Source organism: Falco rusticolus, chromosome 11 (assembly GCF_015220075.1).
Source record: "Falco rusticolus isolate bFalRus1 chromosome 11, bFalRus1.pri, whole genome shotgun sequence".
In the NCBI taxonomy this organism is placed as follows: Eukaryota; Metazoa; Chordata; class Aves; order Falconiformes; family Falconidae; genus Falco; species Falco rusticolus.
In genome coordinates, this window is record NC_051197.1 from 29,771,950 (window position 1) to 29,790,083 (window position 18,134).

General features: G+C 49.4%; 1 protein-coding gene across 1 annotated transcript in view; it reads right to left on the reverse strand.

Annotated features, from left to right (window-relative positions):
* Positions 1 to 18,134, reverse strand: part of PAPPA2 (pappalysin 2) — a 93,831-nt gene that overhangs the window by 27,107 nt on the left and 48,590 nt on the right. Inside the window, exons 12-16 of the mRNA XM_037404433.1 lie at positions 17,576 to 17,711; positions 17,114 to 17,333; positions 6,554 to 6,708; positions 4,062 to 4,256; positions 1,593 to 1,806 (exon numbers count right to left, since the gene is read on the reverse strand). Of these exons, the coding sequence (XP_037260330.1) occupies positions 1,593 to 1,806; positions 4,062 to 4,256; positions 6,554 to 6,708; positions 17,114 to 17,333; positions 17,576 to 17,711 (920 nt within the window). The remainder of the gene's footprint in view (positions 1 to 1,592; positions 1,807 to 4,061; positions 4,257 to 6,553; positions 6,709 to 17,113; positions 17,334 to 17,575; positions 17,712 to 18,134) is intronic.

Consider the following 18,134-nt stretch of genomic DNA (forward strand, 5'->3'; position numbering starts at 1 on the left):
CAACAACTCGCCTTCTCCAAAACTGGACTGAACAAAGCAAGCAACCTCTCACTCTGGCAGCTCCCATCCTCCGCCTGCCAGGGCTGAAGCACCAGAAGGATTTCCAGCAATCGACTGGCCCGCTTACTGGCTAGTGGCTGCTACTCACTACATGGGCCAAGGGGTTTGTACTTATGCTGAGCGAGCATATACCCAGAGCTCCAGATGAGACAGTACGCTGACATTTACACTTCCAAGGAAAGGCTTTTGCTTTGCATCAGGCCACTCAAAAAGCAGCTAATCTGCATGACAAGCAAGCAACAAATTCTCTGTTTCTGTTAAAGTTTTTTCTGCTTACCATAACAGGATCGTACTCTACCATCAAAGATGTTAGATGAATTAGTAGTAGTGATAATAGCAAATGTGAAAATGCTATGTCACTGTGCATTGCTATGAAAACAAACCGCTTTGCATGATTTTCCTTGACTCGTCCCACGGGCTGCTCAGACCCATGGTGGTTACACACACATCAGAGGAGCCTTGGGAACTCCCAGAGGGCATCTTTTTTATGAGCAGTCGCTGCAGCATGACTGTGATGGCCTAACTTTGCAAGCTGAGTTGATCTGATTGCATGCCCAGCGCCTGAAATGCCACAGGCAAGCAAGTTGCTCTGCAGTTTGCAAAGCAGTCCATGTGATCGTAGCCCATAATCATAATTTGCCCAGCTCCCCTCGGCCCAAGAAATGCTCCTAACACTGCAAAAAACTGTTTACAGAAACCACTTCCTTCATTACGAGGCAAGAAATTTGGCAACTGCTTCTCAGCGCACAACAACCCTACCCCAGAGCAAAGTAGAGACAAAGTCTGCATCCAATTAAAACTGGAAGGGGGCATTAAACAATTAGCACATAATTACCTGATTTGGGCTAGCATCAAGACTCTGGGGAGAACCCAGCCAGTGCCAGGGAATCTGTAGTGACCATACCCGAGGGGGCTTCAGCTGGAGGCATCGCAGACATAGTGCTGCTTACCCCCCAGCCTCCCAATATTGGCTGGGAACAGGGCTAGTGAATCACCAGGAATTATTCCCTGAAGCATCGGGAAAAATCTTCTCTAATTGAAATGCCAATGCTTGAGATTAAATTCAGCCAAGATGCACAGGGGGTAAAATGTTAACCCTGACAAAAGGCAGTCATTCATTCTTACAACACCCATAGCCCTGATTTATGTTTTATCGCTTCTAGGAAAGAGAGCAGCTCCAGGAATCTTCCAGCATCTTATTACATCTAATTACCTGAGAGCCTGCAAACACTTCTGTACAGGCTTCATTTTCACCAAGTGACAAGTACATTGAGGTGCAAGGGAGAATTCACGTGCTTTAATTTAAGGCACTTAACATATGTGTGCATGTAACAGCAGTTTACACCTTGTTCCCACCTCCTTTCACCTAAACCAGGGGAATGCCGCTTGCATTTCAAGAAATCTGCATGACCAGAGAGAACTACCTTGTATCCATCAAATCAGACTGCCAGCATACCATCACCTCTCTTCCTTGCTCCCGTGGGGAGAAGAAGAGGAAGGCAACTGTGATAACAGACCCACCACAGACTTACTTCTTAGGTTTGCCTGCTGCGTTCTCGGCCACGTGGTATCCAGGCTTGCACTTGTAGCGACAGACCGAGCCCACATCGTGGTTCCCTTGCAGGCACCGCGGGACCAGGAGCTTGGCATTGGCCACAGCAGGGGGTGCATCACACTCCAGCTTGCAGTAGGCTTCGGGGAGCGACCAGAGACCATCCTCCAAGCAGGTCAGCCACTGGTTTGTTCCTGACCGCAGAAGAGAAGTGTGTTGGGGTTAACAGATGACTCAGGGATGGAGACCTGCTGAGGGAAGCTCGGAGCAACCAGCAAAAGTCCTCTTGCTAGAAAGCATACTGCTGCCAAGGGAGGCAACAAATACAAAGACCATGGACTCCATTGCATGCCTGGTCAAGCTGGGGCAGAAACTCCCTGAATGCAGATAGAAGCAGGGAAGGAACAACTCCTAGGGCATGGAGAAAGGATCTGGGTTCTGCAAATCTCCCCCAAACCTTCATTTAAACTTCTCCCTCTCTGGTGATGTCTCCGCATAACCTTCTGTGGGCTGGGGGCTTTTGTGAATGACACCTGTCTGTCATATGTAGTTCAGCCCACCTTCATTCCCCCCAGGTGCTTTTTGCAGCTTGTTCTTCCTACCCTTACAAGCGGTCATACCCTGAGCTACATGTGCAGCCCAAGATGGGAAGTGCCAGGAGGACAGCGGGAGACTTAAACTGGTGTGACTGGGAATTCAAACCACCCGTTACTGAAGCTTTGGGTTGAATATTACAGCCCAACTCTTTGTTGTCCCTCTAAAGAAAAAGTCATTTGGTAGACCCAGCTAATGGGTGGCCAAAACTGCACAGCTCTGGGTGTCTGTGGTAAGTGTCCAGGACTGCATCACCCACATGGTGGGGATGATGAATGGTTCACTGGGAACTGCTAAGCAAGAAAAAAAAGCTGGACTGGAGCAAATACTACTCTTCCTGCTGAGAGGTTTGGATCAGCAGGTTCCCAGTGCGGCCAGACTGCTCCACACTCCCTTCAAGAATCAGTTTCTTTTGATGGGGTCACTGCTCTGCCTACAACTGCTCTTGGACCATGCCGCCGCTCATTGCTTGAGTACCTGGCAGGCTGGCACTGCTGAGGGTCATCCCCCACACCCGAGCGCCGTGCAGCCGTGTCATCCTTTCCTTGCCTATTCTTAGCATTTACTAGCCTTGAGAGCCTGCCTGTAAGGGGAGAGCCTTTGGGGAGAGCAAGCATCAAGCACGTCCCTGCCTCACCAGCTCAGCCGAGTCGGCTGGACCTCAAAGAGTTCACCCACACGGCTCAGCAGCCTTGGCCAAGCGCCACCAGCCATCGTGTCAGCCACCAGAAGTCACCCAGGGCTATCCACCGAGGGGACGCCTTCCCACTGGGAGAGCACAGCAGACCTCCTCTTGACTTCAGGGGGAACCAGAGGCAGCTGTGAGTGAAAGATCAGATGAAAGCCCTGCCCTCAGCTGACCCACCCAGGGCAACAGGCATCTTTTTGGGCAGGATGCAGGCTGTTGGGTCGTTGTTCACGTGCTACCCTTTGATCAGCCCACGCTGGGGATCTGCTGGCATCCCCCCTGTCATGAAATGAGACCTTAATTCTCCGCAGTTTTTGCTCCTTAGATTTAACTTTGAAAAAAAGAGGGGGGGGGGAAAGAAAAAAAAAAAAAAAGAAAAAGATTTTCATACAGTTCGGCTATAAATGTCTCCATAAAATAGGGCACCCATTAAAATGATTTGTTGTATGTGATTGTTCAGAGCGAAGGCACTGGTGGAAACTCACATAAAGTCCCAATGCTTGAAGCTGTCAAGGCAATTACTCCCGAAATCCCATCCAGCTCAGCCCTGTATAGACAGGAACAGTAGCTCTCTTTCTCCGCCTTGGCTTAAAAACATTCCTGCGGCTATCGATGGAGTCGGCAGAATGAAAGCCAGGCCATGGCATGTCTGGGGGACTGCTGTGTGTCTGGGTGGTGAACATCTCCCAGACTGCTCCGCAGCTGTGGGCATCAGTCTCTACAGCTTTATACAGCCCCTGGCCTCCTGAACCACAGGCTTTTCCACCGCCACCAGGCACTGAGCCACTTCTGGCTCTCTGAAGTCCTCCCTGTCTGCTCGTGCTGGCTGCCTCCACGCTTCTTGACTCCTTTTTGCCCATAGTACTGGAGGCTGCCAGACCTCACCGGCTATCAGAAGACATCCCTATACCCTGAGGTGGATGGATAAGGGCTGCCAGCCAAGGGATGGGAGTCAGAGGGAATAACCCCACACTATGGTATCTCCGCTCAAGGTGGTGGAAGGATGCCCACTATTTCAGGAAGTGTCAAAAGAGCCCACCTGCCTAGAAGAAGCCAAAATAACTGGGAAATTCAAAATAGCAATGCTCTGTTTGACCAGCTTAGGACAGGGCACGGAAAGGTGGCACCGAAAAGGGTGGTTAAATCTCTCAGCGCTCCAGACCATACCTTGAAGCTTGGCTGGGTGGATGCAGGAGAATGAGCATCTCTGCAGGTAGGTGGTCCCCTTGGGGCAGGAGAACTCAGCGTAGTACACGTGGGACTGGTCAGGGACACTGCAGTCGACAGGGTCACAAGTCACAGATCTGTCCCACTGTCCCGAGTTGCATGTCAGCACCACCTCCTGCTGCAGAGAAAGCAAGGCTCCATCAGAGTCCTGTGAGTGAGCTTTAACCTACTGGTTTGCCACCACAGCAGAAAGGGCTGACCCAGGGCTCAGGACAAGGAGAGCTTTCCCCCAGTGCCCCCTTTCTCCCCGCTCTAGACACGGAGTCACAAAGCCCTTACCTGTTCATGGGGTGATGTTTGGGGTGTGAAAGTGGTGAATGACCCTTGGGGTAACGTGCAAGCCACCTGCACAAGAAACCTTCTGATTCTCGGTCTGTAACTGCTTGCATTCCAGAAAATGTTAGCTGCATGCACGCTGTCTGAGCAGTGCCAGAGCACTTTAAGGGAAAAACGAAAATCCCTTCAAGATACACTACCCACCTTCTGAGCTACAAGTTATTCCCAGCTCGGTGTGCTGCAGTTTTCCCCTCTAAAAGATCAAATCTTACTTCAGCTGCTGACAGGCAGCTGTCCTGTTGATTGTTTTTCCCTAAACGCACCAATTCTCATGCCTCAGCCCACAGACCCCACAGAAATCAGAGGTTTGTATCACCTCATTTACAAATCCTAAATACATGGCCCATCTTACACAGCTGAGGACTGCATGAGAACTTAACCCCCAGTGATTCCACCACTAAATATGATCAACGTGTGCCACGGACTTCATCAAAACAGTGGTGGGTGACCGTGTGCCGTGAGCAACCTGGTCTAGTGAAAAGGTGTCCCTAGCCATGTCAGGGGGGCTGGACTAAGATGATCTTCTAAAGGTCCCTTCCAACCCCAACTGTGATTTCCACTCCCAAACCACTAACACCATTCCTGCAGGCCTCTTTACCAGCTGAGTACAACCACGCTGCTTGGACAATCAAATGTGTGACCTGTCCTTCCAGCCAACATGTTTTGATTGAACCTGGACGTGGTGACTCTGAAGGACATTGCTAGATTTGGGTCTGGTACTCTTGGGTGTGCAACAGGATCATGGTGTAGCTGATCCAAGTGGAGAGGATGCTCAGGGGAGAGTTGCGCGCATTTTCCTAAAATGCCTCAAGATGAGTAGGGTCACATAGCCAAACCAGCAACATCACTGGAGGGCTCAGGGCAGGGCGCTCGCAAGCTACCATCTGCTGTGACAGCCACATCGTGAAGCTCTGTCCAGAAGTTTCCCATCTCGCTGCCAAACACAGGAAAACTGTCACCCGAGGCAGATTTATTCTGTGCGGTTTCATTTCAGAGAACGGGAACATTTTGTTTTCCCTGGGCATGCCTTGGCCCACAGAGCTGTGTGGCCGTGTAATTAATAACCTCCCCCATGACGAGGGGCCAAGCAGTGCATCCCCAGCTGCCCCACTGCACTTCCCAGCACCCATCTCTCCTTCGGCACACACCGATGGCTGCAGCACGGGAAACCTGCCCGCCAGGCACCACGAGTGCTTGCAGCTCTCCAAGGAGAGGGAAGGTCCACCCTGCTGACATGGCCTGACTCACCTCCATCTGTCTCCACCCCCTGTGAGTTCACGCTCTTGCTCAGGCTGGCACGGGGACCAGCTCAGCCCCGGAGACGCCTGTTCCCCCTCCAGGAACAGCCTAAGGATGGGACACACTGTGCCCACAACCCTGCCAAGGTGACTGCGCAGACCCAAGGAAGCTCAGCTCCCAAGGACACATTGGTCCCAGGTCTCCTCTCCCAACAGCTAAAAGCCACGCTGGTTTGTAGCTTTTACAAGACATCCCCCAGCCCTATGGAAAGCGGGACAAACTCTTTCATAGTGACCTTTGCGCTGCCCTGCTGGCATGGGCAGCTTTATTGCAATGCAACACAAAGGAAGAAAAACTCTCCGTGCTGTCGGCTGCCTCTAAATATAGTCGCTCCACAATGACTTCATTTTTTCCTGAGCCACTAACTTCAACTTTAAGAGAGAAAACATCCCAGGGATGTTTAACCCTCCCAGCAGCGCCGATCTGGAGAACAGAAACGTCTACCTCTCCCTCCGTGGGAGTGCATCACCCTGGTTTAGGACACCCCCTGCAGCAGCTTTTAGCCTGGCAGAGCCATGGTCTGCAGGCAGCACTGGGCTGGGAGATCTAGGACTGCAGCGAGGGAAGAGAGGGCTCTCCAGAGCAGGACCACCAGCACAGAGGTCCAGCACCACAGCCTCCATTGGGATGGCGTTTATTAAAAAAGAAGCAAGGAGGTTAGGGCTGGAGGTACGAGGTGTCCTGGGGTCATTCCAAACCACTTCGTGGTGGTTAAATCTTTTTTAACTAGCACTCAGTCCAGCGAGATGTAAGGTCGCCCCCACCATGAGGTCCACTCACCCGCGTTGAGCCCAGGCTCTTCCCATTGCCAGAGCGTAGGATGAAGCCCTTTTCGCAGGTGACAGTGCACGCCATGTGCCGTGGGCTGTTGGAGGTACAGTTGAGGGTGGCAGCGTGAGCAAGCAGCGCCCGTGTGCAGCTTCCCGATCCTGCACAGGCACCGTGGACACAGCTATGGGGGAGAAGAGGAAAGAAATCAACAAGTGGATCCCCAAGGCTTCTTCAGCAAGGAGGGCTTCTCTCCAAGTGGCAACTGGATGGGATGCTCAGCAGGTCACAGATACCTACAGAGATGTGCACCTGACAATGATGCCAGGAGGGTTCGTTTTTTTGGACCTTGGCCCAACCCCAGCCGACACCTTCCCACAGACCATTGTGTCCTTCCAAGCTGATGGAAGGAGGCACAGCCAACAATGGTTCTTCCAAAATCTGTGCTGTCTGGTGGGACTTTTCTGCCTACAGCCAGCTCCTCTGCCCCAGGGCGTGCTGACTATATTGCATGGAGCCCGCACACAGCCTGGCACCAAAGGGGCTGGTGGTGCTCACTGCAAGTGGACCAAGAGAGCAACAGGAAGGAGGTGACAGGGAGAGGGCAGGCAGATGACATATCCAGCAGGGCCACAACTCTCCCATGGCCAAAATGGGGAAGTTGGTGTCAGGTGGTCCTTCTCAGGCAGCACTCCTGAACGCACAAGGAGTAAGGCTACCAACAGCAGGCATTGTAGCACCCTCCTGAGAGCTGCAGCTTTTTCAGCAGCAAGCTGGTCTCTACCACGTGACAATTTCTCATCTCCAATGTGCTCAAATCATACTGGACACCAGAGAACTTGTGGCAAGAGACCTGAAACTGCACTTTGCAATGCCGTAGGGAGTACACCTCACTCACATGTGTCCTCCCACACATACTCCGCTCACGCATGTCTCAGACACTAGTGTTTGGGGACAGACAGTGAGCAGCAAGAGATCTGCACTTCCCAAAGGCAACAAAGCCCAGACAGTAACACTGGGTGTTTCTCCTTCCTGGTAATTTCTGAATCCCACCTCAATTTCAGTCAGCCTTAGCTCAGAATAAGACAAGATTTGCAGCAACAGGTGGTCAGGAAAAGATGAAGAAACTTTTTTAAAGCCTCTGCTGATAGAAGGGTCACGGGTATGTCAAAACCTGTATTAGACATCAGAGAATCCACAGAGGATTCTCCACCTGCAAGGAAAGAAGAAAGCTGGAGAAGAAACCTCTGCAGACATTAGGGAACCATCCACAAGACGTTCTTCAAACTGTGTCCAGTCCCCTCCAGACCTGGCAGCAGAGTTGCCTGAGCTTCACGTCCACACAGCTACACCATGGCCTGTGATGGAAGGGAGGAACTGGACATTCTGCAGCTGTCTCCTCCACCCCACTCTGCTTTGCTGGTCTTCAGCACCTCTGCTCTTCCCACAAGCCCATGTAGCATTTCAAGCCTGTCCACGTTGATGCCATGCTCTTTGGGATCAAGACCATCTCAAGACACACCTGTCCAGCTCTACAGACTCAGCTGTGGCCACCAAGGTGAGATGTGCACCACCTCAAGTTACAGAAGGTCCCAGGGAAGCTTGCTATGTGTCACCTGTCCCTTGGGAATAGACAGCACCCCTCACCACAGCAGCTTCCCACCAGGGACCAGCTGTTAGGTACCACTGAGTTAAGCATCACAAGTAACCCCCTAGTGGAGTGCTGGCCAGAGGACTATGGCCTCCATCAGTGAAATGCAGCCAGTAGATTAATTACCAGAGCATGGAACAGGCTGCCCAGAGAGGCTGTGGAGTCTCCTTCTCTAGAGACATCCAAAACCTGCCTGGATGTGGTTCTGTGTGACCTGCCCTGGGTGGACCTGCTTTAGTAGGGGGTCGGACCAAATGATCTCCAGAGATCCCTTCCATCCCTGACCATTCTGTGATACCTGGGATAGAATAAGGCCAAAATATGGGGTTGACACGACAGCTCCCACAGGAAAACGCCTTGGTTATCTGGTGGCTAGGCTCTATCTTCTACCAGGTTACATAGGTGCAAAAACTGACATCAGCCCTCCTGAGGCAGGGGCCAGAGGTGCTGCAGCTTCAGGCAATAACTGGGGAGAGAAGGGAGGGAGCTGTACCCGACTGCCTCCCCTCTGCTCCCTGCTTTGCACGGGACTGCTGACAGCTTTTGCGCGCTGCATTTCACGCAGGGGAAGCAGAGGCAGCCTTTGCCTCTTGCCTTCGCTCAATCTCTCCAGCCAAAGATGCACAGCTAGAAATCCCACAAACGACATACACACACAAAAAAATATAAAAAAAAAATTAAAAAAAATATTGGTGCCGACACAGACATTAAGAGAACGCAATGTGCTGTTGACTCTGGACAAGTCCACCGAGCCAAAGACACGGTGGAAACCTGTAGGCCACAGCCCTGAAAGAGCCGGTGGGCACAGGAGGGGACCACAAAGAAGAACAAGAAGAAAGGGGCTGTTTTTTCAATGCAGACCTGTTTATGAAGTGAGAAATGGTTTCAGGGCAGCTGCTGCAAATTCTTTCACTAGCTTATATTTCCATTTGCTTCCTTTTTAAAGAATTTGTTTTATGAGCACAGCGTTTGTCAGGTCATTAGCTTCTGAGGGCATCTGGTACCAATTGTAGCCCTCTCCCCTCCCCTCCCGCAGTCACCTTCTCTGGGCAGTTGCTTTGCTCCCTGCCTGTGCCCCCGGCACACGCATGCACACATGCTGCCGTCCCCGACTCCACCTCCCCGTGACAGAGCCACTGTCCTAAACCTCCTCATGTGTGTGTCTCTGCACGCGCGTGTGCCAAAGGGGCTGAGCAGCCTTGGTCCCGCATCCCATCCTCTTCCTTACCAGCCATGGGTATGTGGGGAGACGCAGCTGGTGTGCAGCATCCCTCCTACCACAGTGCTACATCGACACAGCACCACAAGGAAGTCCTTACCCCTGCGTGCATCCGGGCACACGGAGGTTATCTAGCCAAATCACAGACCACATGTTTAGAAGTGAAGCTGGGACATGAGCAGCGGGTTCACTGAGTGGCTGTAGGCTACAGGTCAGCTGGGTGGCCACACCAGGACCCCAAGACACATAACTTGGTCTGCTCGTGATGTTGGGTTGAGTTACAGAGTGTGCACCCATCACAGCAGCGGTTTGAGGGACAGTTGGTGGCACCCGCTGGGCACATCCAGCCAGGCCAAGTGCTTGGTTGGAGCAGCTCTGCTGGCACTGGTGGAGCAGCAGTACGTTGTTATTACATCACAAGTAACAAAGCACTGATCCTTTTCAGCACTACTGGGTGTATTTTGGTTTTCTACCGGCTCAGAAACATAACCAGCAATGCTGGTATAAAGTAGATTAAAAGATCAGCAAGTTTCTTACTGTATTATTATATATGCAAAACGTTAACTAGATTAGTTGTACATAAGGGATTGATAATTATAGGGCATAACATCAAAATCTTTCTTTTTGTATACACCACACAAATACGCACACATTCTTTATGTGCATATAGATATATTTCAGAAATCACTAGCTTTCTCTTTGCCCCAAAAGGTAACTAACTTATCACCATTTGCTCTGTGACTAACCCACAAATACACACTGGGTTTTATTTTGGAAATGATCTGAGACCTACCAACTAAGTTCTGACAAGTTGTTCTCATCCTATATGTAGCTTTGAAGTCTGGTGCTGCTATTCCAGACTTGAAGAGGGGCTCAAATCACTGAAAGCTGTCTGATTTTCTCAAATATATCAGTAAGCTTAACAAAAAAAAAAAAAAAAAAAAAATATATATAATCTCTACTAACAAACTTTCCCTTGATGACTTCTTTTATTATTATCAACATCATCATGACTATCAGTGTAATACTCTGGGCCAAGACAACCTTGAGCCTGATGGCACAGAAAAGCAGGCAGGAAAAAAAAAAAAAAAAAAAAAAAAAAAAAAGCCATGTAGCCCGGCCCCCACATGCCTTACCAGGGTTCGGGTAAAGTGATGGAATAAATCACTGCTCCCAGCCGCTGGAACAACCTAACGAAGGCTGGACGAGGAAATGGTGCAGTTAGCCCAGTTCTGATCTCAGCATGAAGGAGCTCTTTCTCCTTTTGATGATAAATGAAATTCCTGTATCGCAGCTGCAAACTCCTGACTTTTGCCCATTTCTGATTCAGGCCGTATAAGATGCGGGACAAGCCAATACATTGGTGGTTGTTGGTTTTTTTTTTCCTGCATGAAACTTCCAAAAAATTTTCCATTTTTATCCCAGCATCTTTTGAAACTCAAACTAATGATTTGTCAACAACACTTTTACAAAATAGCAAGATTTTTCTTCTCTACTTATTCCACATCAGCACCAGCCTGCGTGATTTTCTGGGCTCACCAAGTCCCATAACTCATACATCAAAGAAAGTTTCAGATCTGGAAATTTGTGAAATTCTGCCTAGCAATGACCCTAACTGCTCTGGAATGATAAGAGCTTTGTTCTGAAATGTGACCAGTTCTATAAACCAGAGCATAACTTTTCCTTTGAGATCCTTCATCTTTCTAGAACAAAAGCAGGAGGCAACTGCCAGCAATGAAGCACATGGAGCCAGAGGTGGCAATGCTGGCAGGGAGACATCATTTTATTGTGACAAACCCCAAATCCTGAAAAGCTGCAATTTTGCATTTTACAGCAATTATTTCATGGAACCCAGAAAAATATTGACGGATTTACCCAACTCAATGCTAAGCCAAGCCAAATACAGTGCAGCTGCCTAAAGTATAATAAATCACCCATAAATTGCTGTAGTATCTACCCAAACTTTCAACCCAAAGATTGCTGCTAAAACAACCCTTATCATCAAGCTCCAACTCTAACAGGGGAAAATCATTATAAGAAGTTCATCTCATGGTGCAAATTTTTGGGGAGGGGGGGGAGGTTATAGAAGATGTTGATGGAAGGGTAAAGGCTTCAGCCAAATCTCCTGAAGTTAAAAGTAGTCACTGCATGTAGTCTGGTGGAGTCTGAATTGTAGCATTGAACACCAATGAGATAAAAAGTGTTTACCCCAATGTGGTCTAGCAAAAGAGAATAGCTAGGAAGTGAGAAAACGTGTTTTGGAAATACTTGGGAATTTCTCCCTTCAGGCATGTTTCTCACGAAGGGGAAAGGTCTCACTTTTCCAGTAAATCTGATGGCAACCGTCCTTGTGGGAGCAGGCTACGTGTACAGACCCAACAGTGGTGATGCTTCTTGATTACGATCTTCATTGAGGTTGCCATCTCAAGAAAAGCTGTTTGCTTCTGTACGTGACTCCTAAAGAAACTTGGCAAAAAATAACATCCCTGTGAGTCATCGGCTGTCATCTACCTCACAGAGAAGAGGCAACAGTAAGATGTCAAATGTCCTGTTGGCTCCTCCATAGCCGTAAAGGCAAAGGGAGAAGAAGCAAGAGCTGTTCGATCTTCATATATTTTCCAATTTCTTTCCATGTTTTTTTGCCGTTTGCTACATCAAAACACATTGATAGAAGCACAGAAAATGAGGCTGAATGGGATGTCACGTTTGGTCCAGTCAGCTTCCCAGCTGAGGCAGGACAGACCATACCTGCATCACTCCTGAGGGCAGCTGGCCTGACTCCTTCCTGAAGGCAGATGGTCCACCTGCCTATTGCGAGGCCAGCACACAAGTGGGATTTACCTGCCAGTATTCCTCGAGGGTGCATATTCAGCTGTTCCAGAGAACACCTTTATCCATATCTGATCCCCACAACAACAGACCGTACCTCATTTCTACCACCTCCTATCTTGTCCAGAGCAATTCACTTCTGATCCACATCCATCACCACGATGGACATAGAAATAGCAGAGGGATTTCAAAAGGGAGCTGGCAAGCAGAAGCCACAGCTGGACTGCAAGACTTATGCTATAAGATTTAAGGAGAAAAACGTATTTATCACGACAGAGAGAAGATAAGGAGAGGATCTGATCACTCTGTACAGACACAGATACACAGGAAAGTCACCTGCTGACAGGAGGCACTTAGACCTTTCAACAGGGATGGAGCAAAAGCAACAACTTTCATATTGAAATAGGAGGCAAATTCCTCCGGAGAGGGTTACTGGATATAGAATAGCTCAGCAAGGGTGATGGTGGACTCATCACCTCCTGCAGCCTGTAACGTGAGATAAGAGAGCCTTCTAAAGGACATGTTTCATCCAGTTTCTGTGAAAAATGCCAGTGCCTGTACATGATGCTAGGGAAAGCAAGGCAGAATGGGGGCAGGCTGGCGGCAGTGGTACACTGAGGGCTTTGCAGGCAAACCTCAGGGTCTCCCAGCACTCGTTCCCTTCTTCAATGGACGTGGGAAGGAGGGAAGGGTTTGTGGGATTCATGCAATGCCCGTACTGGTAAGAGAATAAGGAATCAAGATCAAGCTTCAGGGTTTCGTCAGGAGCCATGCCAAGGTCAGGAAGAAAAGCTGCCTTGCACCTCACACAACTACTCTGTGTTGCAATTCACCTTCCCTCAATGTATTGGGGGTTGGCCATTCTTGGAACAAGTTTGTCAGACCAGGTGGCCCTTTCCATGAGGTGACACCAAGCACCTCATTTCTAAGCTGGTCAGCTGCCATGTTGGACTAGGGATCAAATTTGTGAAAAGCCTTTGTGTTGGGAGATATTTTTTTTCTAGGTGAGACTAGCCAGTGTCAGGGAAAGACAGAAGATGCCTTACGCATCCTAAAAGAAGCCCATATGCAAAGCATTAAACTCCAGAAGGTGACTAGGCTGCAGAGAGCAAACAGAATGGGGCAGCCCACGAAAATAGTCCCTGTGCTCCGAGGGCTTCCCTTGTCACCTCCAGATGGACACTGAAGCCACCAGCTGAAGCAAATGATCAAGTCCTACAGTAGAGCCTTGGCAACTGCTGCTCGTCAGCCAGCCAGGGACCCACCAGAGAAGTGCTAGAGGTCAACGGGATTTAATGCCAGAGGAGAGGCACCTGGAGAAGTCTCAAGGGCAGAAGCAGAGGCCGAGGTGAGCCCATGCCGCAGGACAGCTGATCCTCAGATTCATTCTCAGGAGGCGTTTTCCTCCAGGCCAAGGAGAAAGGATACGCGTGGTGCAGTGCAGTCACAGCCTGTTCTGATGAGGCTGCATTTGCCTGGAAGAGGCAGGGACCAGACCTTCAGGCGATACGTGAGGCAGACACAGCTCCCAAAGCCAGCTGCACCACCCCTGCAGAGCCTGGGCAGACACTGGGAGGATGGAGTGGGGATGGAGGTACATCTTGACCCAAGCACGGCTCAGCCCATCAGAGGTGACCTTGGTATGCCCACATAAGGGTCAATCCACTTTGTGCATGGTCCCTGACCACAGGGCACCCTAGACCAGAGGGAAGGAAATGAAACACCAGCATCTCCACCCAGGGTCCCCACAAATTTTCACCCGAGCACAGACACAGTTCACAAGTTGATCCTTCATAAATTTGGCAGTTGAAAGAAAGAAAACAAGCCAAATAAAACCTACTTGGGAAATGGCCCTCTTCTCTTTCCTGGATAAAGTTTAGCAATTGAAAACATGTAAACAATGCCGCCCTCCATCTTATTTTCTCTCCCCAGCTTCCACTCTCCATACAAAAGGAATCTAAACCAGACTCCTCTTGATGCACTAAACCCACTTTTGGGGGAGCAGAGGAGGGCACTCACACAGGAAAGACAAACACAATGCAGATTGCATTCTGTAGCACCTTTCCTGTTAACTTGCCAAGGCATTTCCCAGCATATGCTAACATAAAATAAAACACACTCAAAATAAAACCAAGCTAAAAATAAACATAACTGAGGAAATGAAAAATGTTCCCCTAGTTCAGTATATATCCTGTACCAAGGAAAACAGAAGGAACTGTGGCTCTGTTTTAAAATACAAAGAAAAGGATGAAAGCTGGAGAGTTTGAGTTTCCTGGGCGGAAACTCATTAAATGTCTGATTTCTACTTGACCTCGTAAAGTTGTGATTGCGTATAAAAAGCAAGGAAGAGCCCTGAGCTGCTGGCAAAGACAGTGGAGACGGGGCTCCTGGTGCTGGTAGTGAGGTACGAGGGGCCGACACCGTGTTACTTTAGTCTGCAAGTGCTCTCAGTGCTTCAAGCGGGTCTGAAAGCAGAAGGCAACTCTTTTTTTTCAAAACAAGGGTGTACTTTCCTAGCCTGCTGCACCCTGACCTGCTGGAGATGGCTGCATTTCATCAGCAAAAACATAATCTCTTTCTTTTCCCCAGCCTGCAAAGCACTTCGGGATCTTTCAAGATGAAAGGTGCTACAGAAATACCAAGCCGTCATATATTTATTATTTTGGCAACGAGCATTTCTAGAATCAAGTCAGGAAACCTCGTTTCTTTGTTGCTTTTGTTACTGTCCCTTTCTTGGGTTATTTTAGGAAAGCACTCACATGCATGTGCTGTATATATGAGACTGGGTGCATGTGAACACTCAATTCAATTCTTTACAGGAATAATACAGATCTTCTGTGATCTTTTACAGTCAAATGTCTCTCAACCTCTTAAGATTTTATATTCCCAGATTTTTATAGGGGATTTTTTTTCCCCCCAGACTCCACCTGCCTTATAAGAAATGGATTATTAGCTGTTAAAAATAAGAATAGTGCTGTACAATAGTTTTGGAGCCGAAACAGATCTTAAAAATATAATAAGGGAAGGATACTTGGATGTTTCCTGACTCAACAGAGGCAGATCCTTTATTATTAGCGGGGCTACTGGAGGCTGTAAGCCTAACCTCCCTCTAAATATTCAAGCCTTTTGTCCAGAAAAGCAATGCTATATATAGCATTTCCTACTCCAAAAACTCTGGGGATCTGATTTACTCCAAGTGTTCGCTAAGGGCATGTGAGTAACCTGCAACTCAACATAGCACAGCTAAGCCAAGGCCACAGGGAGCCCACGGGACAGCAGTGAGAGGAGGAGGCGGAGAAGACACAAAGATCCTGCTGGGTCCTGTCATGCCCATGCAAAGGGGACAACATGCAACTCTGTGCACTTTGGTGATACAGAAACGGGCTTGTACTTCATCTATAATGAGATTTTTAAGAGAGAACCATCTATTTCCCCCTCTGTTTGTCCCTATAGGAGCTTCTCCCCATCCATAGGTGATGCTCAGCTGTGTCCGGTCAGTCTGTTCCTCCTTACAGATACTTCCGAGGGGGAAGCTCTCAAGCAATGAGGGCGCAAAATTATTTTAAAGGATAAGAAAATGTAACTGAAAAACCACATCAGTTGGCTGGGGTCTTAGAAGCATGTGTGTGCATAGCTGTAATGGCTACCAGGAGGAAACGGACTGCATTTCAGGTGGATGCTGATCCTTTAATGTAAGGCTAGGAATAATATTTATATGCTGACTCACTAAGATTTATGTTTCTGTATAAATCACACATGCACTTAAAAAAAAAAAAAAAAAAAAGTAAAAAGCAACTGCAGAATATTCATGGCTTCCAGAACTCTACATAAATCAATTATACTGTGATCCCACAAGCTTTTAGACAAACACACGCACACTCATTTGTTATCAGGGATGTTCGTCCATCCAGGGCCATCAACAGAAGAAAAATGACAGTAGCAGTGATGCGATGACCCGAGCCAAAGCCCTTGACTCTTAATATCCCCACAGCTCCAGCAAAGCTTGGACCCAAAATCAGTGTTCTCAGTGGTATGGTTTGAGTAATTGGCTGCACCAGAGCGCTGGATCGGCAGCACGCCTGTAACTTCAGGGAGCCCGGGGTCCCAAAGCCAAGCCACACTTGGCGGGTCTGGCTGTCGTCAGCCCCACTACCCCTCTAGGACAGAGCTGAGCACCATCCTTTCATTTCTCTTTGGGTCATGCCTCTGCTCAGCATGCTCTTTCTGCCACCTTTATTTAGTCTGGTTTGGACCATGGTCCTTCCCTGTCCTTTCCCCAGCACAACCCGCTCAGAGAGCGGCACCCATTCTGCAAATGCCACCTCTCGTTTGCAGCTTTAAGATGACAGCCTGCAAGGGCTGGACATCAGTAAATTAAAAAGTTGTTGCTACTATTATTGTTATCACCACGTTACAATAGGGCAGTGTGAGACTTGGTGAGGAGCCCGGGATAGATGGGAGCCAGCACAGAGAGGAGGAGGACAGCTTCATCCCCACCTCCCACAATCTGGGGAAGACTGGAATGGATAGAGATAGAGCTTGCAAAGCACATGCTGAAGAAGCCAACATTTCAGCTTCAGCAGCAGCCCTCAGTGGTAACCTCAGCAGAGGGAGCTTGGTTTTCCTACCAAGAACAGTCCCTTAATCCAGTTTTGTGCAGATGCACGGGCCATGTGCATAATCACACACAATTTTCCTGCCTTCCCCCCGAGCCAGCAAGATAAGTAAGCCAAGACTCATTACGCTGGATTTTCCAGCACCCCAAAAGCCACCTGAGAACAGTCCCAAAACACTCAGTGAGTAGATGAAAACTCCAGAACTGAAGCACAAAGCCCCAAAGGAGGGAGGCATTCTGCGTGCCAACTGGGAAGTGCTCCAAGGAGACCATACCTGCAGCACTGATCACCATGTCCCTCTTCGTGTTGCAGGAGACAGGTGGTGGGCTCAGAGGAGCCAGGCTGAGCTGAGGTCCGCAAGGCCACGGCTGCGATGCCCACGAGTGGGGAGGAGAAGTTGAGCAGCACTGAAGCAGCCTGGTGAGAAGGGTCCTCCTGTCCACGAGTCACATTGATGACAAGGGGGTTGTGCTGGCATGACAGGTCATACGTCCCTGTGAGATGGAGTAAAGAAAGAAGCCACTAGCTCAGCTCCAGAGATATTTTCTCTGGTTTTGATTTTCCTCCTCTGCTCCCCGCCACATCCCAACAGACTACCTCGGAAGCAGGAGATGCTGCAGGGTGGGGGACAGGGGATGTAGCACCCAATCCAGTGAGATATTGCAGTAACGGTGGGGGTTCCTGGTGTCCCTGCTGGGACAGCACAGACTGGTGCCACAGCCCATAGGTTGCTCACCCAAAGAGTGGTTCAGCCCATCTACATCGCTCAGCTGGACAGTGACCCTCGGCTTGTGTTGGTTGCTTGGGATGGTGCCATCAGAGGCCAGGAAGACCAGGAGGGAGGTGGGCACCGCAGGTCTCTCAAAGCACACCTGGACAGGAGGGCAAGAGAGACCCTGAGAGCGTGCATACCTAATACAGCCGTTCTGATCCCATACATGCAAAAGGGAGAGAAAGAGGGAGCGTGGGGGGAGAGCAGGAGCAGCCTTATGGGGTCAGCGGCTGTGGATGTGCAGGGCAGCAAATGGGTGAGAAGAAAGTAGGGAAGGAAGGGTGCAGGGACAATCCTTTCCCTCCTGACTCCCCTTCGCTGCATGTATCAGTTCAGCCTCACCACAAATTTATGGCATCTTCCCAGCTTCCACACTTGCTGCTCTTATAATCCAGTAACTCGTGACTGAGACCTGGATAATGCCTTTTCTGCCCTCCCTTCACCAGGCTCCAACTCCCACCCCACATGGTGCTGGCTGGGCAAGGAAGGCACCCAGAGAACACAGCTACTAGCACTGCCACCG